Source organism: Pleurodeles waltl, chromosome 5, assembly GCF_031143425.1.
Source record: "Pleurodeles waltl isolate 20211129_DDA chromosome 5, aPleWal1.hap1.20221129, whole genome shotgun sequence".
Classification (NCBI taxonomy): Eukaryota; Metazoa; Chordata; class Amphibia; order Caudata; family Salamandridae; genus Pleurodeles; species Pleurodeles waltl.
The window spans coordinates 1,008,705,296-1,008,732,191 of NC_090444.1; the positions used below are offsets into that span (position 1 = coordinate 1,008,705,296).

Genomic DNA, 26,896 nt, shown 5'->3' on the forward strand with positions numbered 1-26,896 from the left:
GAATCCCTGCTCTCCTTTTTATATCACACTGATCAAATGTTTTATTATCATAAGCATTTCACTATTCAAATATTGAGGAGAGAAACAAATGTTAGAAAAGTACTCTCATTAATTAACTTCAAATATTACAAATCTTGAAAGTCTGTTTATACAATACTATTTTTCTTCTCATATTTTTATACCCATTATTCTATTCCTTGAACATATATTCCTGTACAATGTATTTATGTATCTATTTATTACTCTAGTCCTACTGTACTAGAAAATAAAATCTATAAATAAAATAAAATTATAAATAAGTAAATCGAATAATAAAAAAAAATGAATGACTAAAATACCAATATAGATTATGTATATATAAATAAAATAGTAAATACAAATAATATAAATGTACTCTCTTGTAAGCTTTACTTTGATCAGAGACATGACATATGGTGATAAGTAGACAATCTATTCTCCATCCCCACTCTGACTCATCCCAAACCCATTCTACTACTTTCATCTCCTAAATAACCCTACCTAAGCTCTTCCCTCCTCTTCCACATCCAGGTCACCCAAACCTCAGTTTACTAACATGATTTTCCAAACAACCCTACTAAATTCTCCCTCATTTATCTCACCTTTGACTCATCCAAAACCCCTATTGCTACTATGATATCCCTAACCCTTCCTATTACTATAAACTCCCAATTAACACTTCTGGATTCTTCACTCCTCTATCCCTCCATTACTCTAGTCAATCCAACTAACAAACTTACATATCCTCTGCTCAAATTAACTCATAATAATACTAAAACTGTACTTCTATTTCCCTTTACTAGTGTGTTCCGAAGTAGCGTACTACTCGCCGAAAAGCGCTTTGACACCTTGTCAGGGGTAGTAAGCGCTGTGTAAATACTATTACAATACAATACAATAGCACCCTAGGGGATATGATTGCAAGTGCTAGACAGCCAAAGGGAATGACTTATGGTGGAGCACCTCTAGCCCCATAAATCCCAAAGTGTAACCAGCATGGCAAATTCTGTCATACCCAATGGGCCAGGAAGGGCCTATCGGTACCCAATAAATAATTATTATGGAGAGGGAGACCCACGGACTGTAGGCGAGTTGCTCCTCAAAGCCTATTGTTCCGTTGCCCACTCCCAGGCTGACTCAGGTGAATCAAAGAAGAGAGTCTTAGACTTGTGGATAGTCTTGAGTCTTGCAGGAAATATTAAAATGTACAGTAGGTTCATAGCCTGAAGTTTTGCTTAGACTTTGTCATAGGATTTCTGGGCTTGCTGGGCTTGGCAGGTATAGTCCAGAAAGTTTATGATACATTGAGCATGGTAAGTGAGATTTCCAGTTTTCTGGGCTTCTTGCAGAACTGCATCCTAGTCCCTGTACTTTAAGATCTTTGCTATAATGGGGCTTGACGGTGCCCCGATAAGGGGCATAGTTGTCTGGGACCTGTGTGCTCTCTCCACCACGAAGCACTTAGACAAGTAGGATAGGGGCATCCAGGAGGTAATGCATTGATCTTGGAAAGTTTCCAGAGTGGAACCCTCTGCACCTTCTAGGAAGCCCACAAAGTGAAGATTGCAGTGTCAGACCTGGTTCTCAGCATCTTCAGCACATTCTTGGGGAGGGGTGTCTGACAATAAAAGAGGTTCAATCCAAGTGGGCGGGACCCCAAACAGTGTGGAGCCTGCCTTGGATATGTGCACTCAGACTTGGGAGGGGGGTGTGTTGGCTGCTTGCGCCACGAGTTCATGGTGGGCAGCATGTGCAGCCGGGGACCATCCCTAGCACACTGGCTCCAGCCTGTGATCCACTGTTGAACCTCCACCAGGGGTATCAGAGTGTTCAGAAATGAAGCCCACGGGGATCAGTCCAGTGTCCAGCCTTGGTGGCAGTAAGTACAGGGGCCAGCTAAAGAGGAGGGAGGAGAGTGGGCCCCAAACAGGCACAGAAAGGGGGGAAGCCCCTGCCTCCCGGGCTGCTATTGTTGCTTACTCAGGGTTGTTGCCCAATTGCCCTGATGATGTGGCCAGAATGGAGTGAGCCAGCAAGAGGGTGGGTGTCGGCTGTCCCACACTGCCCACGTAAAAAGGAGATCTTACCCAGCAAGAGGGCCAGGCAGGCCACAGCCAGTGTGCCAAGAGGGGGTGCAAGCACCTGATCCTCTGCTGCACAAGTCCTCCACCTCCCGTATCACCAGTGAACCAGGTAGGTCCAATCAACTGTGAGCCTCGGCCCTGCTAGTGGCTGCTCAGTGGCTGCTCAGTGGGTCACTATTTTCTCAGGGAGGGCATGGAGGGAAGATGAAGGTCTCAACCTCCACAGTCAGGACTGGCGTTCTGCCCCCCAACTGGCGAGGGTCTTTGGTCCTCAGTCCGCCAACAGCAAGCAGCTGCTAAATCTTGTAGTGCATAGCATCCCACTCATCATCAGAGCCACGTGGCCATCATATATTTCCCTCTGGATATTGCCCGCGCCGCATAAGCAGAAACTGGTGCTTTAGGGATCCACAGTGATCTTGTTGACAGCCACGGTCTACACAAGTGGTGGGGGAACTCTTTGAGCTATGATTGCACTGTCAGCACCCAGGATTACGATAATGTAGGTGCAGCTGATTGGGAGCTTCAACAGAGAGTGACCACCATTTTGGACCTGCTAGGCCATGGACCCTTGTCCCGAAATAATAGAGTCCTGTACAGAATATGCCTCCATGCCAGGTAGTCGCTCCATCCACTGGTCCAGAATGACACTGAGCGTAGCCTACACATCAAGAATCAAGCTCTCCCACCTTCTCCATGGATGGTGTTCTTGTATCATAGTAGCTTTAGAAGGCAGAGAGAATAATAGAGCAGTCTTCTGGGGGTTCAAGAACTCTGTCCTTGTCTTATCTTCAGAAGAAGCGTGGCTATACCAGAGTGAAACACATTTTCTGGTATCCTTGATGTCCATTGGTTTGAAACTCACTGAGGGATTCCTAACGAGAAAGGAAGGGCCTGCTGAGGAAAGGCCCTCTTCAGCCATGGACTTTGCTGGTCTAGTTCCCTCAGTTACAGGAATTTACCTGTTCCCCATCTGTTTGAGCGTCCACAATGATCAAAGACCTTGCACAGAGTACTGTTAGTTTTCCAAGAGAGAACTGAAAATTGCAAATAAGAGTGGATGAGAAGTCCCTCGAGCTACCAGGTATATTCACTGTGAATGTCTGTTGAAAGTGTTTTATTACGAGGTAAAGAGATATCAGAAACAACCATGAGTTATGCACAGTTTCTTATTTCTTGCAGGATTTCGTTTATCATTACAAATGTACATGATTTGTATACTTTTAAAGTAAAACATGACATGTTTACAGAGGAAGAACATTTATTTACTATTTTGTGCTACACTTGCATCACATCTGATTGAGATGAATGCAGATGATTTCGTGTGATTCCATATTGTTTCTGTGACACAGGTGTACTGTATGGTTTGACCAAATGCAAGATACATGCATAGCTTTTTTATTTTTGTCAGTTTATGTTTTGGCCAGCGCCTAAAGTCGTCTTCTGATGAGAAATAATCACTATTGCGTGTTAAAAAAAAAAGAAAAAAAAAATGTGAATTTTGATCTTTCACACTTATTTTCACAGTGTGCTATGGCTGTTCGTTTTAACATTGGTCATCCTGGGCATTTTCCTTGGGCTGACGGCCATCCCTATCTTTCCTGAAATGCTTTCATGTGCATAGTAAGTAATAACTAATGCCCTTTCCTCTGGTTAAATCATTACATTTAGAAAAGTTTCAAAGTTTTTCATTTATTAACGTGATGGTTTCTCCACCCATTTTAGCAGTAGAAAGGCTTCTAAAGGCCGCTCGATTTGGATAAATTACACTAAAATGCAACAGATGTGTTATGATTGATCGTCCTATCTATTTATTCTACTGTAGTCCTTTGCCTTATTTATGCTTTTATTAAATTCATTGAACAGATTGTATCCAAGGACTCAAGACACTGGTACCATAAAAGCAAAGGTCTGTGGAACTACCTGTAATATATGAATGCTAGTGGCACTTTAAAAACAAGAGGGGGGAGGATTCTGAAGGAAGGCAGCTTCTACCCTAAAAGAGTCGACAGTGTTAAACGCCTAATGGCCACAACGGAGAACGATAAGGAACAAACCAGGATAATGGAACATTATTGTTTTGGCAGTTGTCTACAGGAGGTATGGACAGTTTGTTTGATAAGTAGGATTGAACTCATCCTGCCAGCGTTTTATAAGTACGGTCAAGGATTGTGCACTTGAACTGTTAACATAGAGCTAACGTAGACTTCAGGGATTAGATGGAAATATTTTTTCTGCACAGATCAAAAATGCAATGAAAATGCTTCCGCAGCCACTGCAACCAATGATAATGTTTCAAGGTGGGGAGGATGTAGCACAGTGGTCAGAACGACTGCCTCAAGAGCTGGAGATCCGGGCTTGACTCTCGGCATAGGCGCAACGAGCTGTGATTCTGGGCAACCCCTGTGCCCCTGGATAGCGCCTTGAGACTCTCTGGGTTGATAAGCAGTGCTATATGAATCTACATTTCATTTCATTTTAATTTCAAGGCATATGAGTGATTATATACAGATACCTACTCTGCGTAAACCAGCTCAAGCCCACCACTAAAAAAGCAGTTTGGACAGTACTATGAGGTAAAAAAAAAATAAAAACTTTTTACAGTTTTTTTGTTAATAGAGAACGTTCTTGGCTTAGAGCAGTGGTTCCCAACCTGTGGTCCGGGGACCCCTGGGAGTCTGCGAAGCCTGCTCCGGGGATCTGCGACTGCTTAGAAAATTAAATAATATTAACAGATTAAGTCCCCAGCTTTCAGTAATGACTCAGTGGGGGCGGGGAGGTCCCTGGATTCCAATAATGATTCAATGGGGGTCCCTGGGTTCCAGTAATGACAAAGTGGGGGTCCACAGAAGTCAAAAGGTTGAGAACCACTGGGTTAGAGCGTTTTACATGAGCATTAGATTGCATTATAGAAGGTCAGAATCAGTTTTTGTAGCTACGTGGAGATTACCTGATTTTCCCACAAATACACAATGTTCAGCTGATGCCAAAACTCCAACCTGTTCCCCAGTTTCAAGGTCGCCAGCTCTGGCCAGTAGGTCCTATCTCCTCCCCAGAAAGAAACAACATGCAAGATCAGGCACTTGTCAGCTTCAGCGACCTTGCTAATAAGGGAGAGCTTGAGTCTCTTGGAACAACAGACAATCGGGCCATATGTTGGAATACCAAAATCATTTCAGGAACGTGCTTGAGCAATTGTTCACAGGCCATTGAATAACGTACGGCATAATCGCCATCATTTTCAAGCTCATATTTATGTGCAGGCTCCGCCCCTATTTAAAAAGAGAAGGTCGGCAGGAAAAGAAGAATCCAGGACTTAAATGCTCAGACAAAATCATTAAGATGACCTGCACAAAACATATTTTCCACTTTTGAGTATTTGTAGATGTATTCAAATAATAGTAACTTGACAGAAGAAAACGTTAATTCATTGAGGGAATTATCATAAACCAGAATCATAAATGCAGTAACGCAATGTTCCTTTAAGAAATTAAACAAGCACTGCACATCTGGCAATCCATCAATTATTTGGAAATAAGTCCTAAATGCAGAATGGAATGCAAACATCTAGCCCTCTCCAAACAAGAAGAAGAATGGCCTGAAAGCTGTCTAAACAACTGCATGCAGAGCATGAAAGAAATAGTTGTTTCCCAAAAAATCTTTTTATAAGCTTCTGAACAATGAAAGCACATAATTTTCATAGCACATTACGTACAACAAGATTGGAATTTTATTTACACATTGAACCAGTTTGCTATAAATTTAAAAATAAATCCTTATTGTACCTTATTTTTATTGGCTAACAGTACACATAACTTGTTGGACAGAAGAAATGACACATTTTATTAACACAAACACAAGAGAAACAATGAACTGCCCTTGGCATAAATAAAATTGACATGTTAATGGAAGTTCAGCTGAGCAACCTTGCAGTGTTGCAACACAACAGCCTTTCCCAGAGAAGCTAGTGAAACATTATTTTGTAACATGCAAATAGAGACCATGATTGAATTTAAAAGATTATCCGAAAGCAAAATGAAACACGAACGTGCGCAGCTCATGCAAAGCAAACTAAGCATGCACTCTTTTGTAATGCTGACTAGTGCTTCTAATTATGCCACTTAAAGCACACTTAAATTTAGTACTATTATTTTAATACAAAAGTAGCCTCCCACAATCCCATCTTTGATAATTCTTAATTACAGCAGTGGCTGCCTCAGATATCAAGGGTAGGGAGGTTTGGGGGAGGTTAGGAGGTGGCGGAGGGAATAAACTACAGGAAAAAAAAACTTAACGTTTGTCACTATCGTCCACTACTGCCATCTTGTTCATCCTCCTTTCCTGTTCTTGTGTCCCAACGAAGAGGCTCCCTAGCAATTCTGGCACTGCTTACATGCAAAACATAGCATGTAAGCAGTGTCAGGATTGGTCTGAGCGGCATTGACTGCCGCACAGACACAACCCTGGGGCCTATGCACTTTCTCCAGTCAGGCTGTGTACAGCGAAACCTAAGTGCGCATGTGTGTTTGGGCGGCGGTCCTAGGCCATTCATCCACACATGCGCACTTAGTGCACACATGTCCTCATCTCCCCTCCCACCTCCCGAGCCCCACCCCATCCCGCCTCTCCCTGCACTTGAGCTAGCAGCAGAACAATAAAACGATATTCAAATAGCATTTTATTTTTCTGCTGCTGGCTCTTAGCCAGTTGGGCGAGCCTCCTCCGCCATTGCAGATGAGCCGCCCCTGCTTATTTATCACAATCATCCGACTAAACAGGTCAGTCATTGTTGTTGATTTTCTCACATCTTCCTTCTGTGATGATTTTGTGTTATTGTAGGTAGCAGCCATTTGTTCATCAGGAGCAATTTCTTCCTTTTGTTATTTCTCTCACTGTCTACCTCTTGTTGTTACTGAAGTATACTTCTAAAACCCCTAACAAGAACGAAATCACAAAACGTTAACGTTAGCACAACACTCATTATTATAACTATTATGATTGAAATATTAACTTCTATCAGTAAATACTTATCTATCCTTTTAATTAATTAACCTATCTTTTGCCAGATCCCTGTTTCTCCTTTTGGGCAAATCTCATTCCCAAGGTTAGTCAGGTTATCAATATATTTGCTTGTACTTTTCCTATTATCTGGAATGTATGTGCAACACTGAGTTTTCACACCATTAGACACCTCCCTCTTTACGCAAAACCATATCAAAAGCTAATCTATTCTGTTGTTGCAATCTAATTGCAAACAAATCCTCACTCATTTTAATTAAATCTCGTACTGTGTTATCTGCTGAATGCTCCTTGAAAGCAAAAATAGCAAAGTTCAAGAAGTAATCAAAAGAAGTTTTAAAGTAGCCCTGCGGTTATCTCAGTAATCAAACATAGTTTCAAAGTAGTTTAGATCTATCAAATGCAAAAAAGTATAAAAGGAAAAAAAATCAGTCTTTCAAAATTTCAGAGCAACAGTTCACTTATTCAGCAGGAAATCTATAAACTATTGATCATAGTCCATTTATCCTTTCAATCCATGGTGGCTCTTGAGCACCTTCAAACAAAAATCGAAGACCTTCAAAGTCAATGCCTACTTCATCCAATTCAGTCTTCCTCAGATATGTCCAATCATGAGCTACGTACTTCTTGTTTGGCACATTCTTTCTTTTTGCTCTTGTTGTCACACCACTTGTTTGTCACGATATACAGGACTTACCTGAGAAACTCCTGCTGTCCTCTTAAAGCTGTGATGCCTGACACCATATTGATGGGGATGAGAAAGTTAAAACAGAAAAGGGACACAGAAACAGAATGAAAGAAGAAGAAAAAAACAGTAAAGAAAGACTCCAGTTTCTTCCCCTCCAAGACAAGACGCCAGAAGAGGAAGAAACGGGGGGGGGGATAAATAAAAAAACAGTAACCCATGAATGCAGCAAGGAGGAGGATAGGAAGTTGAAGACCCTGAGCCTGCTGTTGTGGAGAAGAAGACTGGAGTAGAAAGGGATGACTGAACCAGAGGAATGAGAGGGACCCGGTCCCAAACCTCGAACAAACAAGTTAACAGCAGGACAAGAAGCGCACTGCTGCAGGGGATCTTAGTCGGCCTATGGATAGGAGATGCTACCAGCCATGTTTCTGGAGGGGAGTGGCTGTCACAGGAGGGTGCCTGCTTGCAAAACTGGATGCCCAAGTCGGGTGGGAGAAAATGCTACAGCCTGATATAACAATTGAGCAACAAACAAGTTAAAGGAATACAAAGTTGCCGAAAGGGAAACATTTTAGTTTCTTGTGGGGATATTCAAGTGCTTTCTCTTCAGTGTCTTATAAAGTGGATTAAGCATTCTTATGTCTTTTCTTATACCAGCAACGCCTTGCAGTGGGCACAGAGAAAGGTTATTTTTAAATTTTTCATGCTTTCCATGTTTACCAGACAGGCTCTTCTTGTTTGGCACAGGGTATGATGCTTTTCATAAAAGGTTTGACACCTGTTTCCTCTCAATGTCACAATGGGACCTTAGCCTTCTCTAAACAGTCCTTATTTGTTCACCCCTTCAGCTTGTTTACTGCTGCTCCTTAAGGCTCTTGAAGCTGAAAATAGTCTTCCCTATCACCAATACATTGGAACAATTTTTATTGATTTTCAAAGATTATAACACACAGTGAAACAACACCATATTTATACATTGTAAGCACAAAAACCAACTGACAGAAATCTGTATCATACATCCAGCTCATGGTACTCCCACCCCCTCCCCCCAAACCTTGTAAAGTTTCTGAGGGCATCTTCTTGCTTCATAAATTCGGCATTCTTGGCAGGCACACCAATCTACACTCCTCCGCCATTCCACCAGTGAGCAGTGTGTCAGAGATTTCCATTGGTGGGCAATGTCTTGTTTGGCCAACAGTGTGGTTACCCCAGCAAAGGGCAGCCTCTGCCCCCCCAACCTCCTCCAGTAGGCTTAACAGTGCAACTCCAGGAGTGAGTTGAATTTGGCATTCCAGAACCATGGAAACTCCCTTCTTGTCCCCTCCCAGAAGGGGACTAGGGGCGTACAAGCCCAGACCAGGTTAAAAAAAATAAAATCAGCGTGCAGTAAGGAACACAGCACACATCAAGCCTGAGGAGCTCTCGCAGCTCGATGCAGTCGCAGGGTGGCCATGTAAATGAAGTGAGGGAATTGGTTTAGACCATGCAAAGGCGAGCAGGGATGGCCAGTTCCCTGAGAGCCATTCGGGCCTCCAGCCAGTCATCATCATCAAGTTCTCCCAGCTACACCTCCGGCGCAAGTTCGGAAAGCGGTCTGGAGCATTGAGGATTAGAGAGTCATAATGATGTATGCTGGGAACAAATATCCAAAACACGAGGTCGGTGTAATTAAAAGTTTATTTGCTTGTCCATACGAAATGTCCCAAGAGAATCACCCCAGAGCAACACTGAATAGGCCGTCGCTGTCCCAGCTCACCCACTGCGTCCGGCCGTCACTCCCCAGCTCTCCAACTGCCTTTTTTCCAATTTTCGGCATTCCTTGTGCACATAATGCGACGAGGAACACCCAACACCGAAGAACGGCTCGTGCGAGCGCCTCCGCTGCGCGTGCAATCAAGTTAGAAAAGCACGCACAGCGGAAAATGCTATTAAAGCTTCTACATTTAGTTTTCCCTTTTTACAACAAAATAATTAGAGGTCTACCCCTTTACAAAATTAACAATGTACCTCACCCCTTTTACAAAACAATAAAATACTGGTAACACTGGTGAAAGAACAGACCTCAGGTAACAATACATACTGTGTTTTACATTTCTCGATGCATAATGAAACTTGAGCAACACACAAAAAAACACAAAATAAAAACTCCCACTTAACGGTACCTCAAAGGTAAATTGTGCACTCTACCACTTTTTCTGACCGGCAAAAGTTCAGAGCATGTGTTCACCACCTTAGAACTCAATGGCTTAACCCCACCAGATTTTTGTACACTCAAGAATTTCTTCGCTTTTGAATACTGTCCAAGCGGGTCGTTAGGTGGCAACAATACATCCTTTGGTAAAACCTTTACCACTTTTCCCACATTCCACCAGTTACGTCCACCAACACGAACAGCATTACCACACACTTTATCAACCTTCAATGGTTTGGAAAACTTAGTCACCTTTCTTGACAAAACCAGGCAATTTGACCCGCACCCAATCACCAACAGTGGATTGCAAGTCCTTCACACTCCTTTTCTTGTCATAATATGTTTTTGGTTTTTCTTGAGCTTTTCTCATACTCGAATGAACCTTGCAGTCAATGTGTTCCTTACTCGTAAAATCTTTGAAAAATTTGGACAACCAAGCTGGTCTAAATAGAGTGGCAGGCTTCCTCCCTCTAAGTTCCTCAAACGGAGATACACCTGTGATTGTATGGGGCGTTGTTCTGTAGAACCAGAGCATACTCTTTACAGCCGCGTCAACCACACACCCATTAGCTAACGCCCACTGGACACATTCACCAACCACTCTATTAAAGCATTCAACCAAACGTTGTTTGCGGTTGGTAGAGAGAACTCTTCAAATGTTTGATAGCACAATCATTCAGAAAATGTTCAACTTCACTTGATACAAATTGGACACCATTATCAGAAACAAGTTCCTTGGGAAACCCTTCCTCCAAAAATACATCTTTTAGAAACGACACAACTGACGTGGAATCAGCATGTTGCACAAACTTCACATGAGGCCACTTGGAAAAGTAATCAATTGCAACATAAGCATATCGTAATATAGGTGGAAGAGAATTGAACGGTCCTAACAAATCGATACCAATCTTTTCCCACAGACCTGACGGACATTCTATAGGCCTGAGCGGAGGCGTTGACGTTTTGAGGGTCTTACCACTAGTGGAACAAATGTGACAGCTTTTGACTAATGTTTCAATGTCTCTGTCCATTTGCGGCCACCAATAGTATTCTCTCACCCTTTTTTTTTTTTTTTTGTAAGAGTAGCACCAAAATGTCCTTCATGTGCTTTTTCCAGAATAATGGATCTTATAACTTCAGGAGGCACAATTTTATAATTTCTCAACAGTACACCATCTTTAATTGACAGTTTATCAGACACCTTGAAAAAAGGCTGAGCATTCAGATTCAAACTTTTTTCTTGTGGCCACCCTTCCTCAACATACGTCAAAACTTTAGAGAGTACAGAATCATTTGTTGATGCTTCTTTCCAAAGCACTTCGGAAAATGACCCAGTGCGTTCCAATTTGATGGCAGCAATGAAACAGTTTTCATCCTGAATGTCCACTTCCTCTCCAACGTCTTCAGTAATAGGATACCCAGAGAGACAATCTGCTCTCTCATTCTTTCCCCCAGAAATGTGTACAACAGAAAAATCAAATTGTAACAACCTGGCCGCAAATCTTGCAATTCTTGGTGTGCTACTTTTAACATTAGTAACATTTAAAATAGAAAGTAATGGCTTATGGTCTGTTTGGAGAAAAAAATGTCTTCCCCAGAGATAAGATTTAAATGTCTCTATACCCCACCAACATGCCAATAATTATTTTTCAATTACAGAATAATGTATTTCATTAGGTCTGAGCACTCTTGACGCAGACCCAATGGTATGCTCCTGTCCCACACTGATCTGAGTCAAAACAGTTCCAACACCGAACTTGCTAGCATCCACAGTCAAACAACACTTCAAATTATGATCATAAGATTGTAATACACAAACACTACCCAACCTTTGCTTAATAGTGTCAAACGCTTCTGCACACTCAGGATCCCACACAAACTCTGTTTTTGTTTTCAGCAGATTAGAAATGGGCCTGACTAGAGTTGCAAAATTTTCAATAAACCTGGAATAGAACTCGCAAAGTCCCAAAAATGATTTGACGCCAACTTTGTCCTGAGGTGCTTTTACAATCGCTTCTACAAGACCTGGTCTGGGATAAACACCTTCTGCCCTCATGACGTGCCCCAGATACTCTACAGACGTTTGGAGGAACTGACATTTTTCTCTTTTCAATACAGCCCCAGCACTATTAAACCTACTCAAGACCTGCTTCAAAATCACATCATGTTCATGTCGATCACCTGCATGGATCAACACATCATCCTGAAAAACACACACTTTATTTATGCCTTTAAGCAGTATAGACATTATTCTCTGAAACACTGACCCCGCTGATGCCAGTCTGAACAGTATATGACAATATTGGTTCGTCCCCCATGGGAAAACAAAAGCAGTGAAGTGCCGAGAATCAGGTGTCAATTCTACTTGGTGATAAGCAGCGGCCAAAAATCAAGTTTTGTAAAGAGTTTCGCTCCATTAATGCAAGAGAGCATCTCACCAATCTTTGGCAGTGGGTGGGAGTCCACCCAAATCTCTCTGTTAAGTGCCCTCAAGTCGACACATACTCTCAGTTCCCCATTTTTTTCTATCCCACCACCAAAGGTGATAACCATAACGAAGAATCAACAGGTTCAATGATTCCCTTCATTCGTAAACTCTCCAATTCTTTCTCCAACTCATCTCTGACACTAAATGGTACACCTCTCAATTTATGTTTTATAGTAACGGCATTGTCTTTGACCTTTATTTTATGTGTAAAGCCTCTTATCTTACCTAGTTCACCCGAAAAAACCCTAGGAAACTCATTAAGCAAATTTTCTATATCTGAGGAATCTCTTATAACTGTCACCTGATCACCTGTACCTAGACGCAAGACCATTCCAAACAACCCTTGATGAAACCACCCTGAATTTTCAATCCTTTTACAGCAACATAGACCTTCCCAAAAATGCGTCTTCCCTTGAACACCAAAATGTCTTCAAAGAAACCAACTAAATCAATCCTCCTTCCCTCATACGAAATCGGTGACCTGTCTGGTGGGTTAAATTTTCGTGTGCCCCAATTTTGTTCAAATAACTCTTGAGTAATCATAGTGATTCTGGCGCCCGAATCAGCCAACAACTTTAAATGTTTGTCACCTACTTGAACTAAAATGTACAGATCAATACAGTGATCGGTATTATCTGTTCTTATGTCATGGTCACCCACAGCCAGAATCATTTCTTGCATTTCACTTATCAACTCAACCATTCTGTCATCACTATCATCAACGACAGCATTAACCTTAGTATTACCACTTTTGTTACTTTAACACACTTTTGCAAAATGACCAGTTTTGCCACATAATCTGCATTGAACATTCTTTGCTGGACAGATCTTCCCTCCTTTTATATGTGATGGATAACCCACCTAAAACATATGTTAGTCTGCTTGAAAAAACTATTGTGTTTGGCCACCTCTCCTTTGTTGTACAAAGGAACGTTCATCGTGCGTCTGTTGTCAGGTCTCTGAACTACGTTCACTTGTTCCACTTGTGCATGTTCCAGTTCTTTAGGTGATTTAATTGCAGTTTCAATGCTTTTGGCAATTCTGATAGAATCCGACAAAGATGGATCTCCCAAGGACAACAACTTTTGCTTGATAGACTTATCTGAACAGTGACATATGAATTGGTCACATATTAACTGATCAGGAAATGTGTCAAAATGACAATCTGAAGCAAGTTTCCTCAACGCAGATATGTAGGTATTGACATCTTCTCCACTTTTCTGTTCCCTCCTAAAAAACGTATGTCTTGCTATAACCAAATTTGGTGGAGCATCAAACCTGGTGGCCAGTTTCTTAAGGGCTTCTTCAATTTCGTCGAGTTCTTTGCCGTCTTCCAGCTGAATATCTGGTAAATGTTTAAACACAGATCTTCCCTCGAATCCTAAGGAATGCAGCAACAACATTTTTTTCCTTTCAGGTCTGAACCTTGATGCTCCAAAAGCAACCAAATACATTTCAAAAGCATCATACCATTGCTTCCATGGTATAGCTGGCTCCCCAGGTGTTTCCAAAAATGGTGGCGGAGGGTTAACAGATTGCATGACTGGTAAATGGAGAAAGAATGTCACTTGGAACAATATAAAAACATGGACTTAAACGTCTTTACCAATTCACCAACTTCACAATAAGTTTGAGCCTGAAAAAAGCCCTAGAATCCTTGGTAGGGATTACCATTTAAAGATGGCCGCCACATTTCCTTAGGAATAAGGACTTCCTGTAAATACACCTTTTGACTAGAGGGTCATGGGAGGAAAATCAGGCAGTTATGAGAAACCCTCACCCTGATTAAAGCTGTCCAGAGGGTACTCAAGGAATGGAGATGAAGAGAAATGCAAGCACATGTGGGCCTCGATGAAAAAGCCTGGGGTGAGTCAGTTCCACAGCTCATCACCACTTGATGTATGCTGGGAACAAATATCCAAAACGCGAGGTTGGTGTAATTAAAAGTTTATTTGCTTGTCCATGCGAGATGTCCCAAGAGAATCACCCCAGAGCTACGCTGAATAGGCCGTTGCTGTCCCAGCTCACCCACTGCGTCCGGCCGTCGCTCCCAATCTCACCAACTGCCTTTTTTCCAATGTATGGTGTTCCTCGCGCACACAACGCGACGACACCCAACACCGAAGAACGGCCTCGTTCGAGCGTCTCCGCTGCGCGTGCAATCAAGGTAGAAAAGCACGCACAGCGGAAACCGCTATTGAAGCTACTACACATAAACTGTAAACTTCACACTTGTATAGCGCACTACTCACCCGTTAGGGTCTCAAGGCGCTGTACGCATACCGCTATGGAACCCCTCCTGGCTTTTCCCTGTGAGGTGCCCACTCCTGGGCACCCCCAGGGTAAAGCCAGGCATCCAAGCGCTGTTGGGGCCATTGTGGAGATGAAGCAAGCTATTGCCCAGAGTTACAGAGTGGGACCCATTAATTAGATTAGGCACCGAGGCGAGAATTATCTGGTACAAGGGAATTGAGCCCAAGAGCTCCAGAGGTGGGACTTGAACCCTAATCTTGGGCCAGATCTCTGCTTCTGGGTCTGCCGCTCTAACCATTGTGCCACACTTCTCTATAAGTCCTAGAGATTGTACTGTTGCCCAGTTTCCCCATAATGATCTTGTCCTCAACGGTGTTAAATTCTAGAATGTGTGTAGCTATGGGTATCTGATCTGACGGAGCATGGTGTAACTGCAGATAACGATAAAACTGTGTATGGGAAAGCTGATATTGTTCCTGCATTTCTCAGTGTTACATCAAGGCATCCCCATGCCAGACGTCTTCCAGATCGGTAATTCCTATTTTGTCCCATTGTGCCAAGCCTCGGACGCCTGCCATGTGAGTCAACCACGTACCCTGCCAAAGCGTAGTCATTCCTGTGAGCTTGCTGTATCATTTGATGAAATATACCACTGCAGTCCAAAACAGTAGGATCACTCGAGTACAGTCAGGGAGTGAGTCATAGAGCACGCCCAGGACACCTCCGAGGCCTTGTATATTCAATTCTGCTTGATAGATAGGGTTATCCAAGCCGCCCTATCTGTAAAACCACTTTACACTATCTTCTTTCTAGACAAGTGGGTTTTGAAAACCCAGGCTGCTTTCCTCCCTACGGTTGTGATTCACTTCCTTGTTGGTCAATGGATCACATTGCCAGCATTCTTCACTTCGCCTCATGTCTCGAAAAACGGAGTGAGGGCTCTATCACCTTTATTCAAGGATGGTGTTGATCTTTTACATCAACTGGACAAAAGATCAGTCTTTTGTTGGCTTCTCAGATGCAATGAAGGGCAGTACAGAAGAGGCCCCTTTGAAAGTGGATAGTTCCTTGGATCAAGATAGTTCCTTCTATCAAGTGACAGAGAAGCCCGCCATGGGATGCTACTATGGCACTGATGCCAGTGGATCCTGTTCTTGATGTCTGCCTTGCTTCAATATGGCAAATATGGTCACAATGTGTTAGAGAGCAAACATTATTAATAAAATATGAGTAACCAAAACATTATAATTAATGTGTATTACTCAGAGAAACTTGTAGTAGAAATGTAAAACATGCATTTTTAAAATGTGACTGACATGGTGTCTGCCACCTAGATTTCTATGTGAAATAATAAATGAATATCAAAATATATTTGATGAATCATCATAACTACATGTACGGACAGAAGATGAGTAATATTAATGAGCAAAACTAATGATGTGAAATTATTATTAAAGTTGTTTTATTTCTTCATGTATTAGCATTAGCAAAAATGCCTATGTTTTAGTATTTTTCCAGAAGCACAGTGTTGAAATGTTATGATGGCTTTACTGAAATGTTTTTGCAAACATTGTTTAATAGAAATCTCACTGAAAGCTTGCAGTGAAAATCTACTGATTTTTCTATGTTCTTTTCATTCTGCATTTCCTTGTGATAACTATTGCAAGTTTTAACAAGTGCCCTTTTTTCTGGTAGAAAGTAATGTTAGCTAAATGTCATTTTCTGTACTGTTTTCTGCAACGTTATTACTCTGCGGAAACTGCAGACCGAAGAGGAGTGTTAAAATGAGCCTATCTTGAAGAAGGAATTAAGAAAAATACAAAATGAAGAAAGGATGTAATTCAGTTGGTTGCTCACTATCACACTTCATAGTCTTGTCCAATTGAAGCTTAGCTAGTGATTTTTGGGAATTTAATTAGGCAAAGTTTTAGGTGATGTAAGTTCAGTTCTGTTCAGCTCTTTCCAGTTTCAGTTCTGTGTAGCTACTTATGATTTTAACAGTTCAAATACATCAGGCCCAGTAGTATTGAACCGTTGCCCCTTTCCATGTTCCTGATGTCAACTGTGGAAGATCTGCTCTTCTTGTGCTCTGCTGATGAAGACACTGCTAGTTGTTGTTTCCTTTAGGAGAGGTATAACCAATGTGCATTTGTTCTTTCCTTTTCAGGTTTTCCCTTGGAAATCCAAACACATATTTTTGTTAGCGCCATAGTTAGATGCTTTTCCAAAATAATTTTGGTCTTTTTTTAAATTTTTGCATGTGCAAAGCCCCAAACATGCTTTTCAAATTACAGTTTGGCAGCTAGGATGTCTGACCCAATATTTGATTTGAATGTTTATTAGTTGATTATGATTGAGTCAACTGCACAACTAATGTAATCAGTTATTTCTCAAATAAGTCTGTTGTTATTCTGTCTAATTATTTTGGAGTGTTTAATTGTGATTGCACTTATTAGACTAAGATTCTTCAGATGCTTTGGACAACCTGTATTGTTTCTGTATTGCAATCATTTGGTTTTGTGCATCATTTACAAGACTTTAGCATTGTTAATATGAGGGCAATAAATGTTTAAACTTTACAGAATTGGTGCGATGATTCATGACCACATAGGTCATGGTGTATATAAATAATGACTCCTGATTGCATATTGTTGATGGCTATTAGTTCTCAGTGTTTTATTTGATGATCTTATTACTCCTGTCTGAGCCAAAAGGTTTGAGTCAACCTCTGAGGGTAGTAGATGTCACTGCCCTATTACGTGTCACCTTAGCCTAATATTAAAAGGTCACACGACCCACAAATGCATCACCACCCGGTGTGACAAGAAGGTCACTTTCTCTTGCTTTGTCCAGCTGGTCTTTAAGTCCAATCCAGACCCTCCAACTTTGAGAGTTACTGTTTTGTTATCTGTTCTGATGGTAGAAGCCTGTGGTTAAAGGTATCCATCAGAAGAACAATTCTGATAGAGATTTCTAACCACATATTCTTCACCTTTTGAATATGCATGAGACTGCATGTGTGAACTTTTGAGGTCAGCACTGACGCCGTTCTGTTCTAGAATTGATGTGCAAGGCTTATATATCCACCACTCTTACAAGATGACGTCAGTTCCTTTTTTCCGCAACACCAGATGCTCGTATATTTGAGACTGTTTTTCATCCAAATTCTTACAGTGTGCATGGGAAATGTCAGCTCCCAAAACTGCAGTTTTTAAACCCTGTAATTATGGTCACAAACAAGTGTTTGTGATAGTTACTTATCAAGTTTGCCTGTTGTGTGTAGGGTCGGGCCACAACTTAATGTTCATATGAAACCGCTAGGCACGACTATGTGGGGCAAGCGCCAGAAAAGTCCTCAACGAAACAGGTCCAAGTCAAAGGGTCTGTCCCAACCCCGTTCCCAGTTCAGAAGTCGCAGGAGTCGTTCCCAAAGTTGGTCATCGTCACACTCCAGGTCTTCGGGTAAATCAAAGAAAAAACACAAACAAATCTAAGCTGGACTAGGTCCCTTCCACCACTTACATATTTCTGAGAAGGCACAAGGGTTCATCATGCCTCTCGATCTAGCTCTTAAAGTCAGTCGATGTTGGAACCCATTGCTGCACAAACTGCATTTCTGGGGCCATCTGTGACATTGGGACAAATCAACGAGTTACGCAGACTCATGCTCCGATTCATCAGACCCTTGCTGACTCTGTCTGGTGTGTGCCTTTGGCCCGAGGAGCCAAGAGGCCTCCTATCTGGCATACTGTCAATGGGTTCTCCTTCAGCACCAGCTAGACACACTGAATCCCCCACTGGGCCTTCTCCAGCTCCTACTCTGACTCCAGTGCCATGCTTTATGCCAGTTCCTGGAGCTTTGACACCGCCGCCGACTCCATCGATTCTGGAGGACAGGGTTCCAATTGTGGTTTCTGAGTCAGCAGCTCTAGAACCTCGACTGGTTCCGCCCTTCGCTCCTATGGAGGCATCACTTCCCCCACTTGACTTGCCACCTCCACAAAGAAGTACACATATGTTGCATTTCTTAATTGGCATGGACTCAAACAATGGTTAAGATGTAGGTGATGAAATCGGGCAACCATACCACAAGGAGAATTAGTATTATGACTTTCAACAGGCTAGTGACCTTAATACTTACTTTGAGTCAGGCCTTCTCTCACCTCCTCGTCCTGCCGCTGAGGAGGGCTCTTCTTATGCCATGGTCATGCATAGTGGTGTGAACCAATGTATTAACAGAAGTTCTCCAGCTGAGGCAAACATCTACGGAACCCTTCTTTCCTTTTAGTGAGGCATTTACATATAAGCTTTTGGGGTCTTGGGCCAAACCTTGCTTTGGCCTGACGATCAGTTGGCAAATGGCAAGACCCCAGCCTTGCTCTAGGGAGCCCTGTGTTTTTGTTACAGCACCCCTCCCCTTAAAAGCTTAGTGGTGCAGGCATCAATAAGTCAGACAAACCCAAATTCCTTTCTGATTACTCACAGGAATAGGGACTAAACATTTGTGGAGGCAAGAGGGTATTCTCTTCACCAGCTTAGACCTTAAATCTATGAATGCTAGCTGCCTCCTGGGACCTTATTTTCACATTGTTTTTAGGATTCAGTGATTCAGGTCCTCCCAGGTGCCCCAGAAGACCTCCCACCTGTCCGAGCCGTACTGGATGGTTGACATGCAGCCAAGTTCACAATTCATTGTTTCTTGGACACCACTGATTCGATCGGACAAGCCTTTAGCTCGAGTGCTGCTATTCGCTACCACACCTGGCTATGGTCAGTCAGTTTTTCAGGTGTCAAATCATCCCTTATGGACAGGCCTTTTGAAAGAATTTGCCTGTTGTTGGGAAAAGGCAGACTGCTCTAGAGCAGTTCAAGTGGAGCAGGACCACTGCATCTTTCCTGGGCGTATATTCCCTGCATCACCAGGCGTATTAGCCCTACCGTTCCTTTCACTGCTTCAGCAGATTTACCTTATACCCAGCAGTGGCTCCTCCACAATGGCAAAGGAGCGTCCCCTCACTGGCTCAGAGCTAGCAGCTGAAAAATACAACAGTATGATATTATAGTTTTATTTTTCAGCTGCTGGCCGAGCCAGTGTGCACAGGGAGGGGTGGGCTGGGCAATGGGAGTAGGGAGAAGGAGTGGAGTGGAGTGGAGTCACTGGAGTGCACTTAAAAGTGTGCATGTCAGTTTGACTGACTGTCTTGGGCTGGCCAAACAGACATGCACACTTAGGTTTCTCCAACCCAGCTCTGATGCACAGCTGGGTTGGAGGACCAGCACAGACTCCCATGCACTGTCTGAGCTGTAGAGCAAGCAAATCAGACCAGCCCTGGCGTGGCTCTCATGCTAGGTATATCATGAGAGCAGCCCAGTATTGTGTGGGAAGCCTTTGCTGGTGTCCCAGGGATAGCTGGGACAATATCAGGAGCAGGAGAGAAGAGGAGCAAGGCGGCCGGCAGCGTCGGTACGTTTTTTAAAATTATTATTTCCCTAATCACCCCTCCTTGCCCCCCCATCTTCCACCTCCACTTGAGAGTTGCTGCAACCACCACTGGCCATACAGTCAGCCAATTTCGTCTCAGCAAGGTGTCTAGCAGTTTTGCGGCTTAGGACGTGGTGCCACTGCCCCTGCAGTCAGGGAAAGCTGGCCACTCAACCTACTGGTCCCCCTGTAGCCGCATCTGCCAAACCCCTTTTGTGTGCCTTAATAGAGTACAGCCACCTGGTTGGAGGCAGAATTTGATGATTCTTTCCAGGTTGACAGACCATCACATCAGACAAGTTGGTCCTGCAGATAGTCCAGAAGGGATACACATTGCTTTTTATGGTCTCTCCGCCTCACCTTCTACAAACCGCAGGGCAACTGACAGAGGGCCATCAGTCCATCTTAAAGTGGCAAGGTGCAGGCCCTTTTGGTCAAAGGGGCTCTCAAAAGGGTGTCTGTGCCAGTAGTAAGTCATGGTTGTTATTCCAGATCCTTTATGGTGCCAAAGAAGGATGGAGGTCCTTGTCGTATTTTAGACTTATGCCCTCTCAATGCCTTTCTCTGGCAGGAACATTTTTAAATGTTCTCATTGGCTCAGGTCTTGTCTGTCTGACCCTGGACACTGGATGGTAGACTTGGACCTGCATGGTACCTTTTTTCATATATATGTCCTGCAGGGCCTTCGGCGCTACCTGTGGTTTATGCTTGGACAGTAGCATTTTCATTTCTCTGTGCTCCCCTTTGGTCTCACCAGTGCCTCTTGGGTGTTCATGAAAGTGATGGTCGTTGCACACCTTGTTAAGTCAAGGGTCTCTCTTTTCCCCTTCCTTGACAACTGGCTTTTGAAAGCAGGCTTGCTCCAGGTAGTCGTCCCCTATCTCCATACTACGGTGGACCTCCATTCATTTCTAGGGTTCACTATCAGTGTGCCAAAGTCACACCCCAGTCCTTCTCAGACTCTCCTCTTAATTAAAGCAATTCTGGACATGTTTCAGTTTTTTGTATTTCCCCCAGAAAGGAAAGTCTAGGACAATCAGGCAATGGTCCTAATGTTTCAGGCTCTGTCCTGGATCTCAGTGAGGTTGACTTTGAGGCTGCTTGGACTGATGGCCTCCTGCATCCTCCTGGTCAAGCACTCTAGGTGGCATATGTGGGCTCTGCAGTAGGATCTGAGGTCTCAGTGGGCCCAACATCAAGGGTACCTTTCTAACCACTTCCAGATCTTAGAAGAGGCTGTGAAAGATCTGCATTGGAAGTTGCATGGCAGACCTTCTCCCTACCTGTTACAAAATAGGGTTTATGGATAATGGGGGTAAATCCCTACTCAAACAGCAAGTACAATTCTCTGTTAGGATGAAGTCACAAGCAAAGGCTAAAGTAACCTGTGCTCAACTCTCTGGTAGTTTGGCACAGAGCAGTGAGACTTAACCTGTAGGCGATGTGTGAAGTATTTATGCAGCATTGGAAACAGTAATAAAGTTAAACACAACACAGAAATATCCAACACAATTTTAGAACAGTAGAGGAATGAATTTTTGATAAATGACATAAGACCAAAATGACAAAAATGCAATCAGTGGAGCAAGGGATTTGCAATTTTAAAGATTTAAATTGCAAATCCCTTGTTCCACTGATTGTATTTTTAACTATGGTCACCTGGTTGGCCCATACCAGGACAAAGTAATAAGTTCAGGCTGACTGCGATGGAGCTCAGGCCTGTTACAGGGACCCAGTTAGGTCCACTGAACAAAAGTATAGAAATTCTGGTTGTGGAGCGTTATGAGATCTCAGGTCGATGAAGTGACATGCAGCCGAGATGATGCAAGATCCTGGTGTGGAGATGTGTCACGGAGCATTGGTCCTGGGAAACTGTGAGGATGACATTTGCAAGTGGCTTTCGAAGCAGAGTCCTGTGTCCAAGATGTGTCACACACCGGCAGGTTTTGAAGAAGTTGCGGGGGATAGCCAAGCTGAGTCCCTGCATTGTCGAGGATGCTTTTGGCAAGGGGCTTGCGATGTCTTTGGATGTGTCATGATGTGGCGGTTCCGAGGAGGCTGGGGGCTGCGATGCAAAGTCCCGCATTAAGGATGCGTCACACAGCAGTTCTGATGTGGGGTTTTAGAAGGTGATGTGTTGTGCTGAGGTTCAGATGTGGAGTTCTGAGAGGCGATGCGTTGTGCTGCCTCCGTTCCCATGGGACCACAGCTGGGCTGGCAGAGCACCTTCACACCCACTTCCAAAAGCCCAGGGATGGCACCACTTTGGAGAGTGGGGCTCACAGTTGGCAGAGTCCAAGTGCTCGATTTGTGGCTGTTGGAGCTTGTTCTATCCTTGAGGCCCGAGCAGGAGGGCAGACAACTAGGCCTTGGTGTCACTCTGGTTATCCTGGGTTCAAGATGCAAGTCCAGTTTTTCTCACTCAGGCAGGAGGGCTGCACAGCAGGGTAGCACAGTGGCAGTCCTTCTTGCAACACAGCAGTCCTTCTTCTGAGTTTGCCACAGGTTCAGATGTGTACTGAAGAGTAGAGTCTGAGAGTTAAATATTTATAGCTGGTTCCCGCTTTTAAGTAGGAAAAGGTTCTGGAGGTTTCCACTACCCAGAGGTGTTTGGAATTGCTTACCTCTCTGCCTGGCCTCAGATTGTCTGGGTTCACAATAGACTAGCTTCAAACGCTTTGTGAGTGTGCTCAGGCGGAGCCTTTGTGATGTGTGAGTTCGGTAGGTGACGGCTATTCCTTCTGATCAAGTCATAGATGGCCCATCCTGCCAGCACATACATGGCCACTTGTATCACTTTTTAGGAGCAATACACAAAGACCACCTACCAGGTACACTTAGTCATGTGACCCAGGTTTAAATTGTTCAGATAAAAAAATGCAACTTTTTAAAACCGTCATTTTCAGAACTGTGACTTAAAATCCAACCTGCTAATAAAGAAGGCTTTTGATTACAAATCTTTGGCCACCAAACTCGACCTGTTCTTAATGTGGCCGTGGTATATGTGCCTCTGGTCTTCTGCTGGAGCTCCGGGTGACTAGAATTGCATTGAAAGTATTCCTTCCCTCTATCAAGGGGAAAGTGGTGCAGGTGTTCACAGACAATACTACCACCATCTGGTACTGCAATAAACCGGGCGATGTGGAGTCCTGGACCCTTTTTCAAGAGGCTCTGTGCCTCTGGACGTGGCTGGCACATCAGGGCATGTCTCTGGTGGTCCAGCATCTGGTGGGCTCTCTGAACGCCAGAGCAGACAAACTCAGCCGACGATGCATAGTCGATCACGAATGGCGATCCGGAGGTGGAGCAAGGCCTCTTTCAGCAGTGGGGAGAGCCTTGTTTAGATCTGTTCACCTCTGCAGAGAACGCGCATTGTCTGCAGTTTTACGCTTTGGAGTTTCCAAGGCGGTTCTCGATGGGCGATGCTTTTCATCTCAAGTGGAGCTCAGGCCTCCTGTTCGCGTTTCCGACAATACATCTTCTTCCCAGAGTTCTAAAGAAGATCAAGAATGACCGGGTCCAAGTCATTCTTCTGGCTCCGGATTGGGCATGAAGAGTATGGTATAAAGAGCTACTGAGCATGGCCACGGATCCTCCAATCAGACTGCCTCTTCGGGAGGATCTTCTGTCTCAGCAGCAGGGGGCAGTTCTTCACCCGAACCTGTCCAATCTCTGCCTTCTTGCGTGGAGATTGATCAGCAGCAGTTGACGGCTTTTGACCTTCCGCCCGAAGTCTGCGATGTTATCTTGACAACCAGGCCTCCCCCCACCAAAATGGTATACACCTGTCTATGGCATGTATTTGTGGCATGGCGCAAATGTGGAGTTGGTCCTCTCTCTGCTTCTCTTTCTGAGGTTCTTTTGTTCATTCTTTCATTAGGCAGGGTTCTGTTTTGGGAACTCTTAAAGGCGAATTATCTACTATCTCTGCCTTTCTTAGATTGCCAGATCAACCTTCTCTTTTCAAGTCACCTGTTGTGGGGTGATTCCTCAAAGGTCGTACCCATTTGTACCCTCCCACTCCATTTATTATGCCTCAGTGAGACCTCAATCTTGTCCTCATTTACTTGATGTGTGCTCCATTTGAGCCATTGCACAATTGTCCTTTGTGGCTCCTTACCCTCAAGACTGTCTTTCTGGTGGCTATCACCTCTGCTCGCAGAGTGAGTGAGCTCCAGGCCCTTTCCTCGAAGCCTCCATTTTTGTCTGTACAGTCTGACAAAGTAGTGCTATGCATGAAGTCCTCCTTCCTTCCCAAGGTTGTCACATGGGCCAATCCATCACTTTGCCTACTTTTTACGCACCCCCAAATCCTTCTTATGAGGAGGAAGAGAGACTCCACCATCTGGATCTAAAAAGAGCGTTGGTGTTCTATCTTAATCGCACAAAAGATTTCCAGATGGACAATCAACTCTTTGTTGGGTATGAGGGTGAGAAGAAAGGGAAGGCGGTGCAGAAGCGTACCATCTTGCAGTGGGTGCTTCTCTGCATTTAAATGTGCTATGCTTTGGCAAAGAAGAACAACTTCAGTCTTAGCATGTGGAGTTCCTGTCCTGGACATCTGTCACGTTTGTGATGGAGTAATCTGTCTGCCAAGCTCTAAATCAGGCCCTAAGTAGCAAAGAGTTTTAGCCATCGGAAATTATGCCCTTAAATGATCAGTCTTAAAGGATTACAATCAGTAGGTTTTTAAGAGGGACTTTAATAAATCCTTTTTAGAGAACTGGATTCAGAGACTATGAAAACATGTTTTAAAACCTACTTTATAGTACATAAGTACAAACAATCTAGGGACGTGGCTTTGCTAGTTTTCTTACAGTTTAAAGACATAAACACAAATTAAGCTTCAGTATAAATCTGTAGCTCCGGTTTACCAAGATTCAAGTATTGCAGCAAAGCAAGTTTATTTTTATACAAAACTCAGAGCCCTCAATTTCCTTTGAAAAAGTTTCATTTTTTAAAAGTTAGTAACTTATAGTGCTCTTTTTATCCTAATTACATTTGAGCAAATATCTACATGCCTTATTCCTTCATTAAGATAGTTGTAGGAACAAGACCCACTCCATCCTTCAACCTTGGCTGAAATTTCCAACTGTCTTTAATTTTATAAATCTTTTATATACTTTTACGTATTATATATACTTTTATGTAAAAGCGAGAACTTGACCTCTCCTGGTGGGGCTCCCATTCCTCTAATTTGTTCCTGATTGCCGGAAGGACTGTTAATTCAAACTAAGTGAGGAGCTGCTAGTTGAAGAAACTGAGCAGCACTGCCAATGCTGAGGAGTCCTGATCCAGGACTGCTGAGCAGGATCACAAATGAGGTCAATGCAGCGTGATGATGTCTTAAGAAGGACTGTGACACAGGTAACACATGTAGTTCTTCTGTACAGTGAAGGAAATGTTGATCTAAAAGAAAAGTGTGGTGCGTATTAAAAATCGATAACTCGACAATACTAAAAGAAAAGCACTGTATAGTGCGAAAGGACTGAGTCTGCATATGAACTCTGAGGCTCCCTCTGCCTGACTGGACACTTAGATGTTCAGTGCACTGTTGGTGCGAGCAGAGGCCACTGTGCAGTCATTGTACATTCAGTCACTGCTCTGGACCTGGAGTACCCGCAATTAAATATCGTAGAAATCGAAAGATACTCTTACCGGACTATCAAAACTGAAGTAGGACTGACGTATTCTGTTTCCTCACTTGCGAGACAAGTGGCCTGATTACGATCTTGGCGGATGGAATACTCCATCACAAACATGACGGATATTCTGTCCACAGTATTACGATCTCCATAGGATCTAATGTGAATCGTAATACGGCGGATGGATATCTGTCACATTTGTGATGAAGTAACCCCGTCCTTCAAGATCGTAATAAGGGCCCTAGTTTGTTTTGGAATACCTTTTTTTAAATTATATTTTTATTTTATTTTTTGGTAGAAATTTCCAGACTTTAGAGAGAATATGTCTGGGTTGCACACCATGTACGATGTCTGCTAACGTTTTAAAATGGTAAAGATTTGTTGAAAGGCTCAGATTTTAGGAAACATGGTACCAGCTAGAGCGTCTTTACTTTCAGTCACATATATTTTACTGTGCAAGTGAAGTCTGATTGAAGGATTTTTTTATTTTTTTTTACATTTTCCATGGTCTAAGTGCCATTTTCCATGGTCTAAGTGCCAAGGAGGTGTCAGTTCTCGTTTATAATATATGTTTATAATGTATTTATGCATTTTAATTACTGGTGCTTCAGGTAATTTATAAGTGTTGGAAATGGCCCTTTCTGCAGTGTTATCCCCAAACTTTTTGCCTTTCTCGTCCTATTTTTTGGACCGTCTTTTTGTTGGTTTTACGACTCTGTGCACTTTACCACTTCTAGTCACTGCTAAAGTGCATGTGCTCTCTCCCCGACACTTGATATCATTGGTTTGCACCTGTTTGGCCGGCAGCGTGTGTATCTTACTAACATGGACTGAGAGGAAGGCCTAGATGGACGTTATATTTATTACGTTGCTGAAGTCCACAACCGTAAACTTACCGTAATTACAACTGTTTCTGAACTCCGGATATTAGTTAGGCATCTTTACCATTTCAAGATGGCCACCATCGTCAGTGGTATGGTCACATGACCTGTCACTTATATAAACACGCCGGAACGACCAGCGATGTT

At 43.2% G+C, this 26,896-nt stretch overlaps 1 protein-coding gene across 4 annotated transcripts in view; it reads left to right on the top strand.

Annotated features, from left to right (window-relative positions):
* Nucleotides 1-26,896, top strand: part of SLC18B1 (solute carrier family 18 member B1) — a 615,369-nt gene that overhangs the window by 367,282 nt on the left and 221,191 nt on the right. For all 4 annotated transcript variants that reach the window (XM_069235175.1, XM_069235174.1, XM_069235177.1 and 1 more), the window contains one exon: nt 3,630-3,725. In XM_069235175.1, coding sequence (XP_069091276.1) covers nt 3,630-3,725 — 96 coding nt within the window. The remainder of the gene's footprint in view (nt 1-3,629; nt 3,726-26,896) is intronic.